The 22,649-nt window shown below is 48.2% G+C and overlaps 1 protein-coding gene across 5 annotated transcripts in view; it reads left to right on the top strand.

Annotated features, from left to right (window-relative positions):
• The window catches only part of LOC106742017, a 139,958-nt gene that overhangs the window by 54,713 nt on the left and 62,596 nt on the right, over positions 1-22,649 (top strand). For 4 of the 5 annotated variants that reach the window (XM_014614583.1, XM_014614584.1, XM_014614582.1 and 1 more), the window contains 9 exons: positions 1,643-1,817; positions 2,760-3,033; positions 4,441-4,739; positions 7,798-8,041; positions 8,553-9,445; positions 9,730-9,867; positions 10,185-10,564; positions 11,022-11,717; positions 12,223-12,673. In XM_014614583.1, coding sequence (XP_014470069.1) covers positions 1,643-1,817; positions 2,760-3,033; positions 4,441-4,739; positions 7,798-8,041; positions 8,553-9,445; positions 9,730-9,867; positions 10,185-10,564; positions 11,022-11,717; positions 12,223-12,673 — 3,550 coding nt within the window. The remainder of the gene's footprint in view (positions 1-1,642; positions 1,818-2,759; positions 3,034-4,440; positions 4,740-7,797; positions 8,042-8,552; positions 9,446-9,729; positions 9,868-10,184; positions 10,565-11,021; positions 11,718-12,222; positions 12,674-22,649) is intronic. The other variant, XM_014614586.1, reaches the window with a different exon arrangement.

The following is a 22,649-nucleotide window of genomic DNA, read 5'->3' as shown; positions in this document are numbered from 1 at the left end:
GGAAGAAAAAATTTCGCCGAGACGGTAAACGCGCTGAGGCTCCGTCTGCGGCGGGAGACTGATGAATTTCAAGATGCAACGCGAGATCAAGATACAGTTCGCGTTCGTTCCCCGATTGTTTCCGATCGGAGGGAAATCCCGCGATTCCGGTGTGTCCCGTCTATTTATCACGATGTTATTTTTAGAGAGACGGAATATCCCCGTACCTTTTTTCTTCCTTTCCTTCCGCCGTATCGGAAGCGCCCGGGCGAAATGAAAGTTGAAACAGTTCGGATCGAACGCTCGGAATATCCGCGCCCACTCGGCGGGCTAATTTCGCGGCGGGTCCATAGTTTTCGGACGTGATATTAAATTCCCGTGCATTCGCGTTCTTGCCTCTGCGGCCAACTATTTGCGGCCGCAGAAATTTGCGTTGCCCGGAACTTTCCTCGATAACTGATACACCTTCTAATGCGCCCCGTTAGCGCCAGTCAGGCGAGTCTCTATCGGAAAAATGCATCGATCACGCGGCGAGGAGAGTGTTCATCGGGTTATCTCCGACCGATGGCTATTTACTGCATTCGCTCCGCGACGGGCTGCCATTTGTCATAATAAAGCTGCCGCGCGTGAAGATCACGTCAAGTGGGATAATCGTACATGATCGATCGTACGCAACATTTCCGCGGAAAGTTCGAAAAGTTCGTCGCACGTTCGAGTGCTGAGTGATGCAACGGGATACCTGATGCATCAGAGATACCGAGATTCTCATGTCTTAGAGATGCGACCGTCTTTCTTTCGATGCGTCCCCTTCTAAAAAGCCCTTTCCCATACACCTACGCACGGGAAAGGCTTCTCAGGCGAATATATCGTGATAAACACGAGCGCTAACGCGTTTTCGTGTTACTCGCATCGTGCTAAAGCGTCGAACATATTTCGGAGGGGAACTATCGTTTTTCCCCGGAAAAGCATGAATTTATGACGTATTACATGCGCGATAAGGAATTGCCTCACTCACTGGGGAGGCGAAAGGAGAGCATTTTTAAAGGCGACCCGGCGCGCTGAAACAATGGCGGGCATGCCCGGTGTTCCTGCGGCGAAGGAGAACACCATTTTTCTTGTCCCTTTTATATCTGGTCCTGCTCTACCTCCGTCAAAGGCGAGATAAAAGAGAAAACGAGTGAGGAAGAGGCGCGCGAGTGTGTGTCCGCCTGTAGTAAATTTTCCCTCTGATCCCGGCGGATTCCTGTCGAAAGAATTATTCGGGCTATCGCTTTTACCGGTCCCACATAATGCGTCGTGAGCGAGACGCCGCGAGAGAAAGCGTTCGTTGTCGTGCAGACGTTGTTGCGTAAATTTTAATTAACTCTCATTGTTCACAAATCTTTCGCTTCGCTTTATTTTATTTTTTTTCTTCTTTCTATTCGCGCTCTACGTTAACTCTCCTCAGGCCTCTCGGTCGCTCGAAGCAGAGCTTCATTATCCTTAAAAGAGCCCTTTAACCGTTATCACGCTAGAGAGGCTTCAAAGTAACGGTAGCAAAAATATGCTGTTTGCGTCGCGCAAAAAGTAAGAGCGGACGCGCTGCGTAAGATCGTTAAAGAGTGCGGGTGCGAGTATTTTCAAGTAAATTCACTGCGCCCCTTCTTCTCTCTGTCTCTTCCAGGATGCAGGAACGACGGGATTCCAGGTGCGCAGGGTAGAATGAATCGTCCGGAAGACCCGCTGTTGCAGCAGCATCGCAGCCGTTTGCTGCAACTGGCCGAGGCTACGAACATCAAGCCCGGGCATGGCAGCGGGAAGAGACGAGGGCAGAGACAGTCGCACGGTTTCAGGCCCAGGTTAGTTTGCACGATGAAATTGCCGAGAATTTCTGTCAGCCGGCAATTATGGGAGCAGCTCGGGGTTCATCCGGACGAAAGCATTCGCGAGTTTCGAGGCACCGTCGGAAATTCGTATTCTTGAAAAACTATATATTTACATTAGCTCTGTAGATAACAAAGCAAGGAAAGAGAAGGCGGAACCTTAGAATATTAACGTGAGTCTCCGAAACGTAGATAATTTTTACGAACTCCCTTTCTCCTCTATTTTTCATCCTGACGCCGAGACATTATTTTATTTTATATTAAAAAAAAATATATCTAATTTTTAATTATTACACAGTAAACAATTTTATATAAGTAACGGTCCACTGAAATTTGTGTTGCTTTAACAAAGTGAATATGTTAATCCAACACATATTTGTGTAATTTTTAACATATTCCCATGTTAGAACAATACAAAAATGTCAGGCCCGCTACTTACACAAAGTTTCTTACTGCGTGCACGTTTCCAAGACGTCGGGTTAGTATTCTAGGGTTAATCGCGGCTGTCGTAGCGATGCAATATTAAATTTTACGGGAGGATATAAGTGTCCTCCCGACTGAGGCAGTATTTTTCGCAAGTGAAACTTATCTCGCCACATATGCGTCATTAATTATTTCAATGTTCGGCAAAGGATAAGGGGTATTATATATGAGAAAATAATTGCGACTCGCTCAACGTGGAAGGTTGTTTCACCATGTACGTTTGTCCGGAGAATAATCCGCTACGTGCGTTATTACGCGTGAAACATTTACACCTTCCCGCAAAATTTAATATTACATCGCTCCAACAGCCGGGAATGGGCTCTTAAAGGCCCGTTTGCCACCCTTTCTTTTGTATCCTTGGAGTTAACGTTCCCTGCGAATTCATCGTCGCCGTTGACGAGATAATCGATCAGACGCGTTGGCGGTTCGTTTCAGTAACGGCGGGCCCGGCGCGGGAAGTCGCCGGACGCTCCAAGATATCGTCAGGAGCGATCCTGGATACACGCCGAACATCGAGCACTTAGTGTTTCCGGAGCGCAAGAGCAGTAATCCGAATTTGGCCGGCGTCGTCGATGGCTCGCCGCCAAATAAGCCGAAGTCAAATGCGACGAGCTCGGGAAGGTCCAGGCTCGCCGAGGTCTTCGCCCGGCACTACGCGCGAGGATCCTCGCAGGACTCGTCCGTTACGTCCAGGAAGAATCACGTGAATGTACGTAATAACCGCATTCCACCTGCTACGAGGCTTTTCGGAATTCACCGATTGACATCGACATCGTCGGTTCGACGGTTATTCATTTTAATCGCGTTGCGAAACAACAAACGGGGCCAATCGGAAAAATACCTTCCCCCGCCGCGGCACGGTAAATTCTTCGATGTTATTTTAAAACCGCTCGTCTCTGTAATCTGTTTTCGTACGTTCGGCCGCGCTCGCGACATCGTAAATGAATTGACGGACAGCTGTTTTAAAATCTCACGGCCGCGTCACAAAGGGATATTGGTCCGCGCGGAGTAATGAAAGTCGATAAAACGATACGCACGTTTGAGGCTCGCGGCGACAGATCGGTCGGCGGCGGCGGACGGGTTCTCGGGTCCTCTCGCGCGCGACCGGGACGAGAATAAAAATACTTTCATCGGCACACACGGAGTTGCGCCAGCCGCGGGGCCGCCCGTTGTACGTGCTTCGCCCGTATTTGGAAGTAGAAACGGCCTCTCGCGCACGGCCGCGGGTTTAGCTCGCCGGTCGATGTAACGATAATGGCGCCCTAGCATGGGCCCCTTTAGCGATTGACACAATTTCATAATGATCATGGCTGGCGATGATAGCTCCCGCTAACGACGCGCAGTTAACGAGGGAGTCCAATAACGCCGGAGAAGAAAGGGAAGCTTCGGGAGCCGCGCGAGGTAGCGGCGTTTTCGGGAATCGCCTCTCGGAAGATCGAGAGAAGCTGGCATTTTGTCGAGCGGCTCGTTTTCGAGATGTATCTTCTCTCTGGTTTCTACTCTCTAAAGTGCAATCACCGTGGTATCACCGTAGACATTGTATATCGCTCGACCGAGCGTTTATCTTTATTCGAGGCATGGAAGTGCAAAAAGGATGCGCTCTGTTTTGCATTCCCTCCCATCTATGCGCGTGCCTGAGCGAAAACGAAGGGAGACGCATCGGAGCGCATCCTTTCCTACGTGCATCTCGACCTCCGCTCCTCAACGCTCGGTCTAGATATATCATCGACGGTATTCATCGGATAGACGAAACATCTGAGTGGAAGAGTTTTCACGAAAAATTAGTGAATACTCACTGATTATCGTTCCACCGATTCAATTAGTGATACATTAGTCCCACTGATTCAACTTAAGAGAGTACGATATGATTCAGATGTCCAATCTAAGATTTCGATCGCACGGCTCAATTTCTTCGCATTCTGAATCGAAGATGTGATCTGAATCGAAAGATAAGCGATTTCTCGCTCCCGGGAATATTCGATTCGCCGTACGTCTCGGGAATATTCTTTCGGATTACGTCTCGCGACACTGCGATCGTCAGTGAAGCTACATCCTACAGGTTTCTTCGGTTCGTCCACGAGCGCCCACGTAGAACGACCTTGAATTTCGGTTACAGAGCACGTCGCTGGATGGTGGGAGCACGATAGGTCATCAGCCGGGACCCGGTGGGCCCACGGTGGTGACACGAAGCGCCGGGCGCCGTTGGCTGTCGCAGAACTCGCAGTCCTCGAGGCAGCACTCGGCCGAAGATGGGGTACGTGGGGGTAGCGTGGGCGTCGGAGGGCCCGTTTCGACCTCGTCCTCGAGCCAAGCTCCCGGTCAGGCCGCACCTCCCGCCCTGCCGCCGCGGAGAGTCAGTCCGGCCGCGGATACAACCGAGATCGGCAGCGCGGGCCCCATCTCGCGCGTCGACAGGTAATCTCGCGTCTCGTTTTTCCCCGAGGACTCCTGACGATGCAGGAGTGACTTCCGAGTTCCCTTTGACCGGCTTAGTGCGTCTTCCCAAGCGCGCAGCGGTCCCTGGAACGATAAAGTGCACGCGATCGAGAGAATTTCGCGGACGGAGGGGAACCGAGCGTGCAGTGAAATCGCGCAGCCACGTCGCCGAGAAAGCCGTCGACGACAAAACTGATCTCGTGAAGTTAGAACGTCGCATCCGGTGGTAGGAAACATCCAATTCGATCGTTACGCCACTCGTGTTTGCTCTTAACGTCGGTCCCGCGTGCTTACACACGATGTAACTTTCATGAGGCCCAATGGACCCGCACGACGACGTACTCTCTTCTCGAGTCACTTCGTGCACTCGGATACTCGCCGCCGGGCGCAACCTGTTTACACGGAGGAATGTTAAATTCATCGGAAGAACCGTAAATCTGAAGTAATGTCGATTTTCGCAGGTCGATCGTTCGTCAATTAATCCGCAGGAACAACCGGAGCTCCTCATAACGCTCGAGACGCTCGTAAATAAATAAATTAACGGACGTAATTATGCCGCGAAACCGTTTCGCGACACGTGTGAGATAAACGATCGCCCCGACATTGTGAAAAAGTCGATCAAATATAACGGACGAGAAGCTGTTTTTCAATGCGACCGGTGTATTGACGGAAATGTGCGCGATTGCGGGCTGAAAGAGAAGGTGTCCGCTGTGCATAGCGTTGTTCTGTTTGAAGTCCGACGAATCGTTCTATTTGAGGAACGGTTTTATTTCAACCACGCCGCGCCGATCAAAGGAAACCGGCGGACTCCGCGTATCATGTCGGTTAAGAGGTAAATATGATTAATCGGGGACAGATATTTTCGTCCCACTCGATAGCGACCGACCGAATTATTCGGCGCGTTTCGTCAGCCACACGACGAAGCGATATCGACGGGAGATTATTCGCGGCGAGTAACGTATCCGAAATATGCTTTGTCACCTAGTTTCGCCCGTTACGAACGTCTTAGCCTGTCTTTGCCTGAAATTAATTAATGCTTCTATAAATCATGGCTTTCGCGCCGCTCGTAAATCCCCTGAGTTTCTCATTAATAATTTTTCAACGCTCCGCCAAATCAAGTCCGCGCCGCTTCCGCAAAATCTCACGTCTCTGCGATAAGTTTCCCGGCTGAGAGCTTTTAACGCGCTCTCGAACGGCTAATGCCGAATTTATCCGTTCGAATTAAAATTGCATCTAATACAGCAGCGGTGGCGGCGGCAGCAGCGAGACTTTGAGACGCGATCCGAATCTCTCCGGGAATTTCATTTTCGCGAGCGTTTCTCCTGCATGTCTCCCGCGGCGTGTGACTTCTTTGATCGTGGCGTTAATCACAGACGATGTCAAAGGCGGTCGACTCTCTGGGCAAACGACAAACTTCGTCCGGGCCGTTTGACGACGAAAACATCAATCGAGCCGATCCCGCCGGTGATTTTTATACTTTTTTTCTTCTTTTTCTTTACTCACCATCTCCGAAGCGAGAAAGAGCCATACAATCTGCTCACGGCTCTTCTTATTAAATGTACTCGCACGAGAATATCTCTGTCTCTTCGTGTATGTAGTGCAGAGTTTGACATTTTTATATCACACGGCGGTTTACAGCGCAATTTTTCCCGTACGACGGAAGACTCGCGAGGGTTCGCGCGAGGAGAGAAGAGACATAGTGAGAAAGAAACAGGATGAGAGCGAAAGACGGAAGCAGAAACAGGAAGGAAGAGATAACGCAGGAGATGCATTTGTCCGCGAAGAGAGAGAGAAAGAGAGAGGGGGGGGGGGAGAGAGGGAGAGGTCACGGCATCTTCTTCCAAGGAAAATTATCCGGATATCTGACTTTCACACATCGCCGCGGGTTCTTAGCCGACGCACAGGTGCACGCGATGCAACCTGGATATACCGCCTTCACTCTCTCTCTCTCTCTTTCTCTCTCTCTCTGCTTCCTTTCCTCTTTCTCCACTACTGTCTGTATCTCTTCCTCTTCCTAGTGCTTGGTGTAGTACACAATCTCGTTATATAAATATTCATCGTCGTGCCTAAGCATGATATAGGTATTGTTGGGTAGGAGAGAGAGAAAGAGAGAGAGAGAGAAAGAGAGAAGTGAATAAAGATGCCGAAAGAGGGAAGAAGGGAAAGAAAGAAAGAGAGAGAGAGAGAGAGGGAAGACAAGCAAAAACGAGCGCATCTATCTTACTTCGAGACGTCGGCGGAGGCGAGAGGCTTCCTACACCGACTGTCGCATAAAATCCCCGGAGATGCTAAAGTGCGCCGCAAGTCGATTTCCTTTTGCAACAAAGTAAAGCGAGATTCTAGATTCGATGATGGCAAAGCAAAGAGACAGGGAAACGAGGTGCACGTTTACGCAGCGGCGCGCGAGAAAAGAAGAAAAAGATACTTTCGCATAGTTACGATCTCGTTCGTTCTCATTCTCAACGGCGAAGCGTATTACAGGGGGAGAATTACGAATTTCGCGCGAGAACGATACACGACGGATGCTTACGCACACGGAAAAAAGGTCGATTGAATTTATCGGAATACAATGAATAAACCAAACGCGATGCGGGTTGATGGAAATCGAGTTTCTTGTTCTTACGATCCAAGCTTGATTCTTACAACCGAAGTTTCCCTTCCCTCCGGCCGAAACGCGTTCGGTCAGCTCATCGTCCAGCGAATTCGACCGAACTCTCTTTTCCCGTGCATAATATCCTTTTTAATACGAAATTCTCACGAAGCTGGAATACGTTCGTTGCATAATTCACGCGTCCTTGCAAACAGCGCGCGCGGAAAATGACGTGTCGTATGACAAATCGACGTGAAAGTCAAACGCATACTGTCCATCGTATCCGCATTACCGTCGTCGTGCGGCAGTGTCATTACCCGAACACGGCCATGCGGACGCTAATCGGCCCCGTCAGACACTTTGTTCCTTCAAGGATAAGCGGCGGTGCGCGATGTATTATCCCCGGCGCCTAAGCCAGATTCGACGGGAGGGAAATTTCGGTTGCAGGGGCCCGAACATGTCGATCCTCCATCTTCGCAACACGGCGGACCCCTGGGAGGTCGGCTCTCAAGGTTCCTCGTACAGCGTCAGCAGCAACAAGAGTCAGACTGGCAGCAGAGGGAAATCCGGTGGGAGCGCGCGCGGCTCCTACAACCGCGGCAGTTCGATACCTTCCTTGAAACGTCACGATACATCCACGTCAACCACGTCGACGTCGGGTCTCAAGCATCGCCAGGACGGCCATGGTCAAGTAAGTGGAATCCCGCTCCACTCGTCGGATACGCGCCGCTCCCGGCTTATACAGCGATATCGGAGATAGAGATCGAGTCCGCACGGTAGCCGAGGAAGGGGTCGTTCCCGCGGATATTAATTAAAGTTAAGTGAGGTCCAACTGATTCCCTCCCCCTTCGTCTTCTTTCACCTCCGTCTTTGGCGAAGAGCATCACACGTAAATTAGCGGTCAGTGTTCATTAATATTTTAATTAATTAAGAACGGCTCTGCACCGGTTTCTAATTAACTTTCGTCCTAATCGCCACGAAGGTGCACGGTGGAAATGAACGACGAGTTTCGCATCGCGCCCCGTTTCGAGCCGCGTCGCTGGAATTAAATTGAGCCGGCCTTAAACGAGTTGTCGAAATGAAAGCGGGCGAGTTTGTTGCTTGCGCGTTACCGAAAAACGAAGCGTCAAAAATCCGGAGCGGATGCGGAAGGCAGAGGCGATGTAGTTGATCCGTTGGCAACGCGAGACTCTCCCACGTAGATCCCCGGCTCCCGACGGCGCGAGGCCACGAACTCCTTCCTGTCGGGCAACAGCGGCACGTCCGGCGAGCTCTTCATCAGCGGCAACTGCAGCCGCGAGTTGTCGCCCGTGCGATGGTGCGACCAGGAGGTCGACGGCGTCTACCTGGGCCGGTCCGGCTGGGTGCAGGTGCAGCAGCGGTCGTTGGACGAGAATCGTCGGTCGAACTACGACAACCTGGTGAACGCCACCACCGGCACCCTGCCTTTGCCGCGGCGGGCGGCGGTGAAGTTGGCGGACTACCATTGCAACAGCGAGCCGGGCAAGTGTCCGTTGGAATTCTCCAGGCTGGACTCCCAGAGGCCGGACTTCCTCGCTCTGCACAACCAGGACTACGACTCGATAACCACCAGCGCGTGCACGTCGCCTCACAACATCCCGGAGTCCTTCTCGCCGCCGTCGGTCACGCCGATCATATCGCCGCCGCCGGCGTTCCAGGACCAGGTCGGCAGGAAATCCTCTTCCCGGCATTCCGGGCGCAGCAGTTACGGCAAGGCGCCCTTCCTGCCGCGATCGAACGCCATCGTCGACAGCGATATCATCAGCCCGCCGCCGTCGCCGCCGCCGCACCAGGTCAACTGGAGCTCCTTGCCGTCCAGGAAGAATTCCGCCTCGGCGTCCGCCAGGTCGAAGCGGCAGAACTCCAGCCAGCAGCAGCAGCAACAGCAATATCGCATGGCGCAGGCGAAGTCCCTGGAGGACCAGTCGTCCTCGAGGAGGACGCAATTCGCCCAGAGGTACATCGAATCCTCCAGCTCGTCGTCGTCGTCGATGGGATTCAGGAGCCTCGACAGCTGCGTTACCAAGTCCGTAATGCCCAGCTTGGCGGAGAACACGGATTCCTCGGTGGAAGGGTGCGTGATTTTCCTTACCTCACGCGCGATCCCTCCATAGATCTAACTTGATCCTTTAACGGTTGAAATTGCCTGTGCTTAGAGTTAACAGTTAGTTACGTTCGACAGTCTGGGATAGATATATCCGGTGTACAGCGGTCTTAAGTCAACTTAGACGTTTCTGTTGTGTCAGTGGATGAAATGCCGACCGATGTCGAAGTAGAGTTAGCGTATGCGAAATTAGAGTAGAATTTTATCGCAAGTGAGAAACGCCGAATGCAGAAATGTCGGTATTTCGGTGCTAGATATGACGACGGTGACGAAGACGACAATCCCAGTTCCTCCTTAAATCTCAGCCTGGTGTCGTCATCGGCTGTCGCGTTGAACTCGTCCACAGAGTCGATCCGCGCCAATGGCGAACGGATTTCACCCAACAGACAAGGGTAGGCAACACGAAAACCAACGCAGTTCGTAGAGGCAGTGTTTTATTGAAAGATAACAAGCATTGCAAAAATTCCGTCGAAAATACCCTTTTTTTTTCACAAGCCACAACGAATATTTAGCAGTTAATCCTCGCGCGCAAATTCGATTTTACGCTTGATTTTATTTTCACTTTGTACCTCAATTCTGTCCAACTCTCTGCTATTATTTTCCCTTTTGTTTCGTAGAAAATGGATTTGTTATTGTTCCGCGGATACGCTTTGCGGCGAAGTCTACCGCAATTTTGTCGAGAAATAAAATGTCCAAGTGTTATATCTAGGAGAATCCACAGAAGCCAACAGGGGCTGAAAAGGTCGCCGGGGTCTTCCGAGTCGGGAAAACAGATGTTCAATTCGCCCTCCTCGTCGTCTTCTTCGTCGAGCAGCGAGGGACGACAAGGACGATCGTCCACGCCTAATCCATTCCGAAGAGTTAATATCCCGAGGCAGCATCAAAGTGCCAGGACCAATCAGGTGTCACCTGACTCGCATCAGTCTCGAGTCAGAAGGTCCAGGAGTCTTCAGTTACCAGAGAAACGGTCACCGGGAGCGGGAGCGACTGGCGCACAGAGGGATCACTCGAACGAAGCTCACAGGGTCGTCGTGAAGATCGTGAATGATCGAGGAGGCGAGAGGTCCAAGCGTCATGTTCTTCAAAACCGTGAGTACCGCCTCTTGGATATTCTATACGCCGGCTCTCAACGTTCCACGCGCGTATATCGAATATTTTATGAGTGCGGAAGCACAAACGCGGACTATCGATGTTTGCAAGTACATTTCTTATGAGACTGCTTTCGTGAAAAAATAATGATCGCACCTTCTAAACTTTTATAACGATGAACTCTATTCGTGACATCTGTCTTTCTTACATTTTTAACATTTTAATATTTTCTCTTTAATTGTTTGTACTTTTTTATTTAATATCAAATCAAACTCAGTTATATATCTCTCGTAAGCAATTAACACTCAGACGATGCGTCGAGTATACTTGAAAGCTAACGATCCAAGGAACCGAAAGGAAGAGAGCCTTGGAATAGCGTCACGTCAGTGATAAAAATCGGACGAGCCGAGCGGCCAGTCTCACTTCCGTATTCGACCGTCTCTTTCGAATCACCCAGGGAAAGCTCAGTCCACCGACGACGCCGTGAACGAGAATCTTCTGCGCGAGGCGGAAGTGGTGACCGAGTACCTGTACGGCACGCGAAGTCGCGCTGCGGTGAGAAGCCTGATGTCGACCCGCTACGAGCGTCGCGAGGAGAGTCAAGAACAGAGGCGAGGCAATTCCAACAACACCTACGACGTCTACATCATATCCTCTAAGCAGCCGCAGCAGCAGCCGCCGCCGAAAGTGCCCAATCCGGCGCAGCAACAGCAGCAACAGCAACAATCCCGGCGGCCGCGCACACTACAGAGAGGCGCGACGACGCCGAACACGAACACGCCGTCCGCCAACCAAGACTTCTGCATGAGCCCTGACACGAAGCTGCGCTGCAACAGCAGTACGTGCGACTTCTGGCCTCACTGTTCCCAGAGAGAAAGTCTCTACTCGCCGAATCAGGCGCCGGTCTTCATGAAGCTGTCGCAGAGCTATCCGGCGCATCAGCGGCTCTCCACCGACGCCGGCAGCCACCGGGGCAGCGCCAGTTCTTCGCCGGCTTCCTTGGAACGGATGGACGATCGGGAGCTCCGCGAGAGGGACAACTCGCGGAAGAGCAGGAGCAGCCAGCAGAGCAACGCCAAGTTTCAGGAGAAACCCAAGGGCGTGCTGAAGCAGGCTAATAGGTGGTCGCCGTTGGAGGGGACCAACGGCAACGGTCGGTATCGCATTGCTACGACGTGCGTTCTGTCCAACACTGGCTCTCAATTGTCTCGAGAAATTTGATCGAACTTCTTCTACGAATTAGGAAGCAGATTTCCTGTGTCTATTTTCGAAACATTTTGTGAAGATTGCTTCTCCCAAACTTGGGAAACGTTCTTATTTTAATGTGATATTTTAGGTTTTCGCGGTTATGGCTGGAAAATACTTGAATTGGCTTCCGAGTTAGCGTCCCTTCATGGATTCGTTTCCAATGTTTCGTGAACGTGCCTTTCTTCAAGGTGACGGATGGAATGTTGTCAATCTTAGGCCGCTTCTCATCCCGAGGAAGTAAACTGAAACGTTCACGAAATGTCGGGAACAAATCCACGAAGGACGCGGCGTTAACTCGGAAGTCAATCAAAGTGATTTTTATTTTAATGTCGAAGTAGACGCGATAACTCGTATTCTCCGTGAATCTCATTGAATAAACGCATCACGTACGAATCGATGTCCAAACACAGGCTCCGGGGTGGAGAAGAGGGATCAGATGCATCACCGGGTGTACCGGAAGCCCGAGTACCCGGGCGCATTCGAGAGCGCCGATAACAAGGACAGGAAGGTGTCGCCCATTCAAGGGATGAACATCAGCCGATCGCCCAGTGGTCCGATCGCTTCCTCGTCGACGAATACCCTGTCATCCTCCAGCAGTGACATCTGGGTCACCACGTCGGACCGCACGGTGACGAAGAGCCCGCGGAACGCGAAGAGCTCCGGCGCGTCCACGCCGATGGAAGACGCCGTGATCGGTTCCCTGAAGACGCTGATAGAGCCGCCGAAGGACGGCACGCTGTCCAGGCCCGGTAGCGCGCCCACCAGGGGCGAGGATTCCCTGACGAGCGACGTCGCCTTGGATCCTCACCAGCGATCCTTGTCGCTGCCGAAGTCCTTCCTGGCGCACAACACGACGAACAGGTGAGTACCTGTCTGCCTACTTTCTTTCCTGGCCTGCGGAAATATTATTCCGACAGTTGGGCAGAGTAAAGCAGAGGATAGAATGAATGGTGGCGGCAGGCTTCATTTCGACTACGGAGAGTTTTCGAACGCGCGCAGTAAAAAATAAAATTAACTTTAATATTTTTTACACATGTCCGAAAAAGTCCACTCGAAATCTCAAATCGAAACAATTCGTCGTGTGTTATCTGTTCGCAAATTTAAAATGCTAATGGATTGGCACTAAGACGTTTTCTTTCAACGCATGATAGTAATGATTTCAATTCCTAACACTTATACATGTTGAATATCGATTTAACGCGAAATGTTGAGACAACAGACACGATGTGTTAAATTAACTAAGCGATTATGTCGAGAGAGCTTGGAATAATATTTTATTTTTAAACGATACACAGAAAATGTTAAGTTATCAAACTGACATAAATATAACGCAAGAAAACGTGAGGAAAATGGTAACATACTAGTTGTGTGTTAATTTTACATTGAAGCAATAATCAAAAGTTGGTAACACACAAGAAGATTTTAACATTTGGACCCAAGGTTTTTTTTTTGTTGTGCAACCACGTCAGATACTATGAAAGATCCCTGGAGATCGTACATCCACCGATTGTCTTCGCCAGTATGTAACTTTTCATGTACTTTGATAAATTTACGCGCTCCATTGCCGCAGTTGAAAATATTTCAAATGCAACAAGTCAGCCGCGTCCACCTTGAAATTTCCGGATGGAAAATTATCCTCCTGAGATGCACCCGGTAACAGTTTCCGAACGACACCACCGTTGTCACACCGGTGACACCTCGAATGTTTCCGAACGCCGCGAATTTCGACGGGTGCATCCAGGTGTAGTTTTCAAACGCATAAACGACGTTTCCCTCCGTCGTATTTTCCCGACGTTCGCGATGCAAACGTGACGCCCTCCGAGACTCAGTCGCCCAGTTTCGTCGGGAGTTCTACCGATGGTAAGTCGCAACGCTCTTCGGCCGATCGAACGAGAAACGAACGACGGGAACAATTTCGTGGCGTCCGAATGGATTCGCCTTAAATGTAGAACGGCCGTCCCCGTCCGTTTAAATCCTGCGGTTAAGTTTACTAGGTTGCGCGCGGCTACCGTACCGTTCGATTGCGCTGGTAATTGGCTCCCGATCGAAACCCGCCGGGTATTCCATTATACGTGTTCTGCATACGCGAGTCTCGCGGGCCGGCCTATCGGGCGCATCCTTGGGATTAGATTTAAGCCTTCGATACGAGTGTTACGTGTCTCGGCGTATCGCGCGCTCATTAGTGGCTTCCTGCATCCCTTCAGGTCAACCCTGTTGCGCTCCGCGTGCTCCAGTTTATTAACTCGGTGGCCGCTGATCTGCTTTTCTTTTAACAGCGCATTGTCACAGCCGCCGTTTCTGTCGGTTGTGACTCTCCGATGAAGCATGAAAGGCTGCCCGAAATTTTGCTCTCATATTAACTTTAATATTTTTTACATATTAAATCGGAAAATTCCATTGAATTCGAAGAATCGACAAAGAATCTCGAGACATAACGTTATATAGGCTGTTATCCGACATTTCATGTCGCGCATTGCGGTTCACCGCTCTTTTCCACATGCTAAAGGTTCGGAAGAACTTGTTTCAAAATGATTTCATTTTACCTCGATATTTTATCTGTGTTTGATCTTTAATTCCAATGAATAATGTGTATTTATTATGTAATTTACTCGATTGCAAACAGAATGCGTGCGATAAGCAAATACTAAATAATTAATATAGGTAAATTAAAGGATTAATGGATGAATAAAACAGCAAACTTTTCGCTCTTTTATAATCTGTTGATATATAATTTTTGTATAATCTTTTTTTATCGGCATTGAAAGTTTTGATAGGATTTGAAGATTAAAAACAGACTCAAATTTGGATTTGGTAAAAAATAGCGAAATAGCAAAAGAGCAATAATCTTTAATTAAAAGCGAGAAGATGTTGGCGAATTCGGGGTGGGATTTGAAGAAGTTGTTTTGAGAGTGTTGATTGCTGTGACCTTTCGGTCCCCGCTCGCGTCATTGATTACGTTCGCGTCATTAATTGGTGAGCGACAACGGTCGGCGATTAGCGGGGAATGTTTTTGCCCTTTTTGCCGATTATTTTAGTTTTCTTGCGCGTCATATATCTTTCCGTGACGGAGTCGTTGCGTCTCGAATTAGTGAACGAAACTGACTGACGAGTATGTATATTAACGCGTTAGTTCTTTTCCGTCTTTTCAGTTTACTCTTGAAATATTTAATCGGATTGACATTGCGTTAATTAACACGCGTTTCTCCGATCGAATCATATCTATACGAGTGTTAATGCCTGTGCCAATGCCGTTGTCAGTGCCATGAGAAAGTATCCGGATGCTCTGACGGAGGAGTAATACATAATACGCCAGGATGCGGACAACGATGCATCATATGTTTCCAGGTGTGTGGAATCATTCATTATAAACTTACCGAGGGATACAGAGATATCCCGAGTTGAAATGTAGGCCAGCACTCATAATCTATCATCATTTGACAAATTATAACACGACAATTGCAGCTTCATTAATCTCTAATTTATTTGTCAATTTAATTATTAATTATTTGTCAATATCTGTATAATTGCCGTTGTACTTATTTCGTGTAGCAAGAAGTATTAATCCAAACAGTCGATAAATGGTGCATGAATGTCTATAATTATATATATTCCCGATCGAAAATGATATATAATTTAAATATTTAAATCTTTCAAATTGATTTGTTTGTCTAATAATGCCCATTGGGTCGCAAGTCTTGTTGACATCTGTCAAAAGCTTCTTCTCACTTTTGTTTATTTTTACTAATATATACATATGATATTTAAATTTAAATCTTGATTGATTCATAACACCATTGGTTGGCAAAATTGTTATCTTTAGCTTACAACTCCTTCCTTTTCATTTCTTTTGAATCTCCAAATCCTATCGAAGTTTCCGACGCCACTGAAAGAAATAATAAGGGGATTATGAAGATCGTTGCTTTATTGGCTCATTAATCCCATTATTTACCCGATTTTGATTATTTAACATTTGCTTATCGCACATGCTTTGTCTGCAATTAAGTATGTTGCATGATTAATATATAACTTGTTGAAATTAAGATGAGACTAAATGCCGATAGAATATCGAGATAATCGGATATAAAATCTGAAACACAAATTCTTTTTTAAACGACAACTTGGGAAGAATAACAGTAAGTTGCCTTTTGTGGTAGGACGACAGTCTTTATATTGTTTCAATTCAAGATTCTTCATTGATCCTTCAAGTTCAGCCAAATTTGCGGGGTTAATGTAGAGGTAAAATTTCGACTCTGGCGGGTACATTATAATATGTGTATCATACATTATAAATATATAACGGATTTGATGCGTCGTGATAACATCAATTGCGATTTCCCTACGACAATATTGTTTCAGACGGCACGCGTGCAAAGGCAGAGCTCGAAAAATATTATGTTTAAGCGCGAACTCGCCGAATAATATTTTCCGAGTAATGAGTTCCCCGGCATATATTTTAGAACACAATTCGAAGACACACGATGCGCAATTTCACGTTCGTGCATCGAGCGTCCAACAAAAACCCGTTGGACGCTCGAAGTAACAAGTATAATGAAAGTAACGAGATAAAATAAAAGCCATAAAGACCAACAAAGAGAGAGAGATATATATATATATATATATCATAGAAAAAGCACGATGAGCGAAATATCAAAGCGTCGCGTGGTTTTCGACGCCGTATTAATCGCGCGTTAAAGGACTCTCTTGTCATCGCCCGGGGTACGCAACGCTCCATTTGTATAAAAACACGTGTGCGCTCTCGTAAAACAGCCACGTGTAAAGCTTTCAATTAAGCCGTCGCAGGGGAAAGAGAGCCGTCGCGACGTCCGGCCGCCCTTTGTCGGCCGCGTAAATGTAATTTTACACAATATCGATTATACTTTCGCGGCGCGAGTTATCTTCCGCGAGTCGCTCCGAGTCCGGCAGGAGAGTGACGAACGTGGGATAACGGCGCCACACGTTTGCTAATAGTGCAATCGCATGTCCGTCACGTGCAGTGGATGCGCCGATCCCCCGCGGGGAGATGTTCGATTCTACCGAGCGCATTCGCGTGTGCACGTTAATTCGCGCGCAATTCCCGCCGCGTTTTGCATCATCTTGTCGGCTGGATTCGTGTTCGCGAGATGGATGCCAGCTAGATGCGCCTCTCTCTCATTCTCTCTTTCTCCGTTTCCCTCCTCCCCCCTCTCTCTCTCTCTCTCTTTCTCTCTCTCTCCCCTTTGAAACGCCGCAGTTGGCATCGCCTGTCAATTTCCAGTCCCGAGCACGAAAGCGCCGAGTCGGCGAAAAGGGCTAATTGGTGCGCGCGGCTTCGCGACGACCTAATTAACGACGCGGTTTCTCAACCGTCATCGCGGAAACAACGCGTCGTTGGTAAAATTCACGCGACTTGAAGAGATCCTTCCCGTTGGCTTCCTCCGCCGAATTGAATTTTGGAGGCGCGACGACGCGACTTAATCACTCAAGGCCGAAACGGTCCTCCACGTGGGCACACGCGTAAACTCGCCCACGCGCGGCCCACGTGCGGAACGTTCGGACACAGCGAAACCTCGTCGAAACTGCGATAGCGACCGTGGCTTTTAATCGTTCGCATTAAAAGCAGTGTATGATAATTGGTATTTACGCAAAATAACATATTTGCCGACGTGAATGCAAACGAAGGAAGGGGGACGATTCCGCGAACGGGACGCGTTTCCACGCCCGGGACACTCGTGATGTTAATGCGGAATTTTTCGTAATATGAGATTCTCGATCGTTCGGCCCAATTACTGGATTTCCCGATTGTTCGAGCGACACTCGCTCCCGACGCGAGGTGAAACGCCAACTGCCATTGGTGACGTCGATTGTCTCCCTGCGACCTCGCGCGCAGACCGCTTCCGGTCGGTTTCCGCCATCGGACTTCCAAACTCGATATTATGCACGCGAAGTTCCCGACGTCACGAACTCGATACTTAATCCGCTGAGCGGTAAGTTTCGCGAAGTCCGCACGGCGCGGCTCTTACTTTCTTTTACCCCAAAGGTTTTACTACTACAAGGGTGAAACTTTCGATCCGCCGATCCACCGAGTTTCCTACCTAAGGGGTAATGCCGGAAGCCACGCGTTCCCTTTGGACTTTCCTGGCGTGAAAGCCCAAGAACGCTGAAAATCCGTAAAGGCTTGCGAGAGTACGTAGTACTGTCGCCTGGCGGATATGCGAGGACTCCAAAGAACAGGATTATCCTCGGGCCGGTACCTCAAGTTATGACTTTGCTCAAAAAGCTTGGCCATTCTGGGAGAAGCGATTCGATCTTTTTGTACAGACTCTTCGATATCCGAGCTCTATCTCTATGAAAGACTTTGTAATTCATTAAACTCGACTTACGTGTGTGGTAACTTATCGTATTTCTCCTATGCATAGTTCTATAGATGAAGGAACGCGTATAACTATAACATTGGTCAATAGGATTTCTGCACCCTGGACGAGAATAGGTGCTTCTGAATGCTTTTCGTCTGCTGAACATGAATCCTTTATTCAACTATGGTTATTGGTTCACAATTTTGAGAAAAGTGGCGTGAAAAGAGCCAGTTTTAAGAATTCTCATGACGTTGCAGCATCAAATTTTTTCCTACATTTCCTACATTTCGTCGATGCTGTGCCAAAGTATCCATTTTTAGCTTCAAAATACATTCTGCATCGTTTCGGTGTGATTTTTTGTTTTCCGGATACAGCTAAACATAATATCGATGTCGACCGCATGCGATCAGCGTTTTTAATTTTAGCTATATCCTGAAAACAAAAAAATCGTGCCGAAACGTTACGAAATGCATTTTAAAGCTGAAAGTTGATACTTTTGCGTGGCATTAACGAAATTCGGGAGAAAAAATTTGCTGTCGATGTTACAACGTAGCACGAAAATCCTAAAAACTAGCGTATTCGCCCGCTCTGACCTCATTTCTCTTAACATTGCGACATAATAGCCGGATTTAGATAACGGATTCGTATTCAACAGCTGAAGACTATTCGGAAATGCCTATCCATATTCCGGATACAGAGAAGAAGATAAAATTCGTTGACTAGTGTAATTCGTGAGGACTCTTTAACGTACGATCAACAACTATGGGAAAAGTCAATAAACAGCCGAATTTCAGATGGTACGTCTTGCGCGATATCCCTTATGACAAATATAATTCTGTTATCCGTAGTTGTTTCTTTTATCGAAGGAATGTTCTGATGAAAGGGTTTGAGCGAGTTTCTCGAGAAAAGTCCGATAAAAAGAGCGAGATATGATAACGGGATTTTCAAGTAACACCAGGACGGAGCATGGCGCAAGTGGGCCAAACATTTCGGCCCACGGATTACTCACGTGTACATTTGACGCGTCGTAAAAAAGAGAGAGAAACTGTAAACATCGCAAAATGTTAATAACTCGCAACGTTGCGAGGGATCCGCGCCACGACAGATCGTTTATTTCGATATTACGCGCCAGCTATTGATTGCATCCGTCATCAGTGCTATAATCACTGGGCGATACGTATGTGCCGCGCAGATTGCTGCTCGCTATAAATAATCCGCTAATAAAAGCGACGGCCGATAAATCACGCGGGCTACACACAGCTCAGCTGGTGAAAATATCGATCCTTCTCCGGACCGTCAAATTTCGCTCCGCGTCAATGCACACGGTCACTGACGTTTATTAAATATTTATTGAGTGTTATCTATCGAGACGCCGCATTTCGTCGCTCGAGACGCCATAAAAGTGTCAGCGCGCGATGTATCGTGCCACCGTCTTTTTATCGGGCCCTCCTCGAAATATTCTTTTTAGTCGCTTTCACCGGGGAGCGATCCCGACGAAAAGTCGAGTGCCGGCTATACAACCTCGCGCGTCAGTCGCTGACTGACTGCTGGATTTCGCAAAGTCGTTAACTATTTACTTATTATATCTCTTGCAATTATTCACAAGAAGCGTCATCAGAAATACTGTCTTTTTCGCGATCTTGGATTTTTATTTAGTAACACTGTCTTTCCCAACTATAATATACCGTTTTTCTTCGTTAAAATAATTTCCGGTAGAATCCATTAACGACTATTGAAAATCGTTTTTACGTAAAACAATGAAATTTAAAAAGCACGTTCGCGCTCGATAGGTCTGCGCCATTGTTCATGGTAGAGTGACGGGAGCATCTTACGGTCCAGCGAGCTCTCGTTTCCCTTTCTCGTCAATTTCTATCGGGAATGACGCTTACGTGGCTGAAAAACCGCGTACGTGGGAGAAGAAGCCGTCGGTTTCTCGATCGTGCGAAGTCGGATCTCGCGCCATATATTGAAGTCGTCCCCGTTCCGCCGGAGCATTAATCTTCCAAGGGTCGGTAATTCGCGCGACAGGTGGTCGACCGAATCTCGAGGCACGACCGTCGATGCCGATCAGTGACGAGAATCGCCATCTAATTGATCCGCGAGCTAACCGGCAATTAACCTTCTTGAATAATCGTGGCGCGTGCATTTCATAAATTTACGATTAGGCATCCGCGCATTTTACGAGCGAGTCGAAATGCTCGGCGCAGCACCCATCGACGTATCGCTCCCACGAGACTCATCGACACGGTCAGTGAGTCTTCCATAACGCTACACGGAACCATCAATTCTCTAGAAATTTATTTCTCGCGCGAGATACTCCGGTGAGGTCGCTCTGAGAAACGCGAATCGCGCGGAAAATTGAAGAGGAATTTTGCGATCGTAGTCGGAAATGATTCGAAGGGAAACGAACCGCGTAAAATTGTCAATGAGGTGAGGAATCGGCATTCACCGATTTTCCTCAGCACCGAAACTGGACTCGAGCGACTCACGAAGTCCCCCTTCCCCTCTTCCGAGGCGCGATATTCAATACGCGCGAAATACAATATCAATAGCGGCCGCAACGCGAATCGCAAACCTCCCGAATCGAAGTGCTTAAAATGATGGACGTTCGCGCTCGCACTCTTCAATAGCGCCACTTGCGTTATATTTGGAACTTCGTCATCTCTCTCGCAGCTGCATCCTATTGCCGCTCATTTTCTTTGGCCTATTTCGCAGATCCCGAGCGAGTATCGATTTTGCCGGCGCACGTGTCCATTCGCACGCATAACTGAAACGGCACACTTGATACACTCGAGAGCGCGAACCGCGCGCTTCGTGTCAAAGTCAAGCGGAAATTACGATTTCTACTCGTCAGTTCGGCGGTCCGAACCGACGCCGTGATTAATCAGCGGATTGACTCGATGGTATTAACGCTGCACCTCGGTAACAATTATACGCGCTATTAATCATTGCTCGCGAGGAAGTTATATTAAACTCGTAAATATCGAGCCGGCGGACGGCCCGCTACGATTTCATTAATATCTATCGCAATATTAATCGAAAAAGTCCCTCGTCGCGTAATCGGCCACGTGCAGTTCCACGGAGTATGTCAGATGTGATATTGCAGCCAAGCAGGCGCAGGGGGCCGATATAAGGGAAAAAAAACCGGCGAAATTAATCACTCCTTCCTTCATTGTGTCTCGAACGTTCGCGGACGTTAAGTTAGAAAACGGAGAGGACCGCGGTAAAATATTACAACGCGAACTCCGCGAAGGATCGGCCGCATTAAGTTGTCGCGTTAATGCGCTTTCCGATTCCTTTATAGCCTTCGCGTATCGATATATAGCGACGTTTGGCCGAACACAATCTGTCGAATCGGGATTCATGTTTCAAGTAAGGATTACACGGCCGCGTTACGTCTCTCGCGAGATAATAACAACCGGTTTGGCCTGCGACACGACGCGCCACCACGAGAGAGAGAGACGCGAGATCGTGATGGTGAGTGTCAAGTTTAAACGCACGCATCTCGGTTGCATCGTACGGGCGCGCTTTCTCCGCCGTCGACTTTTTGCTACGTGTAATACCCCGGCCACCGGCGTAATCTCCGCGCGTGCCCGATGTGCCTTGCATTGATACTTACAGATGCCGTTGCGCGTCGGCAGTTGCGACTCGATAAGAGTTTTTCCACTTATCCCCGCCTGGCAAGAAACCTCCATCTTTTCGTCCAACTGGATGTCGCGGGATAATTGAAGTCGTAATCGTTAAGTTCTCGCGCGAAGAGACAAATGGAAATGAGCGGCACAGATATATAAAGACAGGCAAAAGATGTATAATATGTGTTTCTGCCGACGATTTTCCGCGGTTTTCTGCGATATTCTCCCAGATATTATATCATAATTTCGTATATTTTTATTTTTTCTTATTTTACTGTCTTTTCGCGCATAACTACACGGCCAACACATTCGGTCGCTGCTGTATAATTTAGAAATAAAAATTATGTAACGAATATGGTATAATATGTTATATTACAGTTTTATTATTTCATTTAGTCGCTGCTGTATGACTTGAACATTGAATGTTATATAACGAATATGTTATAATAGTTATAGGGCGGTATTCATAATCGGATCTTATATTTGTGATCGTTTAAAGTTCATCTTCAGACGCTTCGTAGCCAATGAAACGAGCCGTACAGCGTCTGAAGATGAACTTGAGAGAGTCTTAAATATAACATATATGCATCCGTGAAATTCAAAGTAAGATATTTAACATAGATGTGTCATTGCTTGTACTTTTGGAAAATGGTGAAACTTGTACATAACGTAATTTCAACAACAACGTAAAAGTAACTTTCACGCTATACGAAGCGTGATTTAGAAATTTATACACGTTATACGTCTGCATTATTGTATTGGCTAGGTTTTTGCGCACTAACACACGAACACGTAATAACACTCGCGTTGTCTCGCCTTATCACAAGACATCGCGAATGATATCTCTCATAACCCGCTAAGCAGCGCAGAGGG

The sequence above is a fragment of the Dinoponera quadriceps genome, unplaced genomic scaffold (genome assembly GCF_001313825.1).
Source record: "Dinoponera quadriceps isolate SergipeBrazil2010 unplaced genomic scaffold, ASM131382v1 scaffold696, whole genome shotgun sequence".
Lineage (NCBI taxonomy): Eukaryota > Metazoa > Arthropoda > Insecta > Hymenoptera > Formicidae > Dinoponera > Dinoponera quadriceps.
Note: the sequence above shows the minus strand (reverse complement) of the source record. Positions and strands in the feature narration are given on the sequence as shown.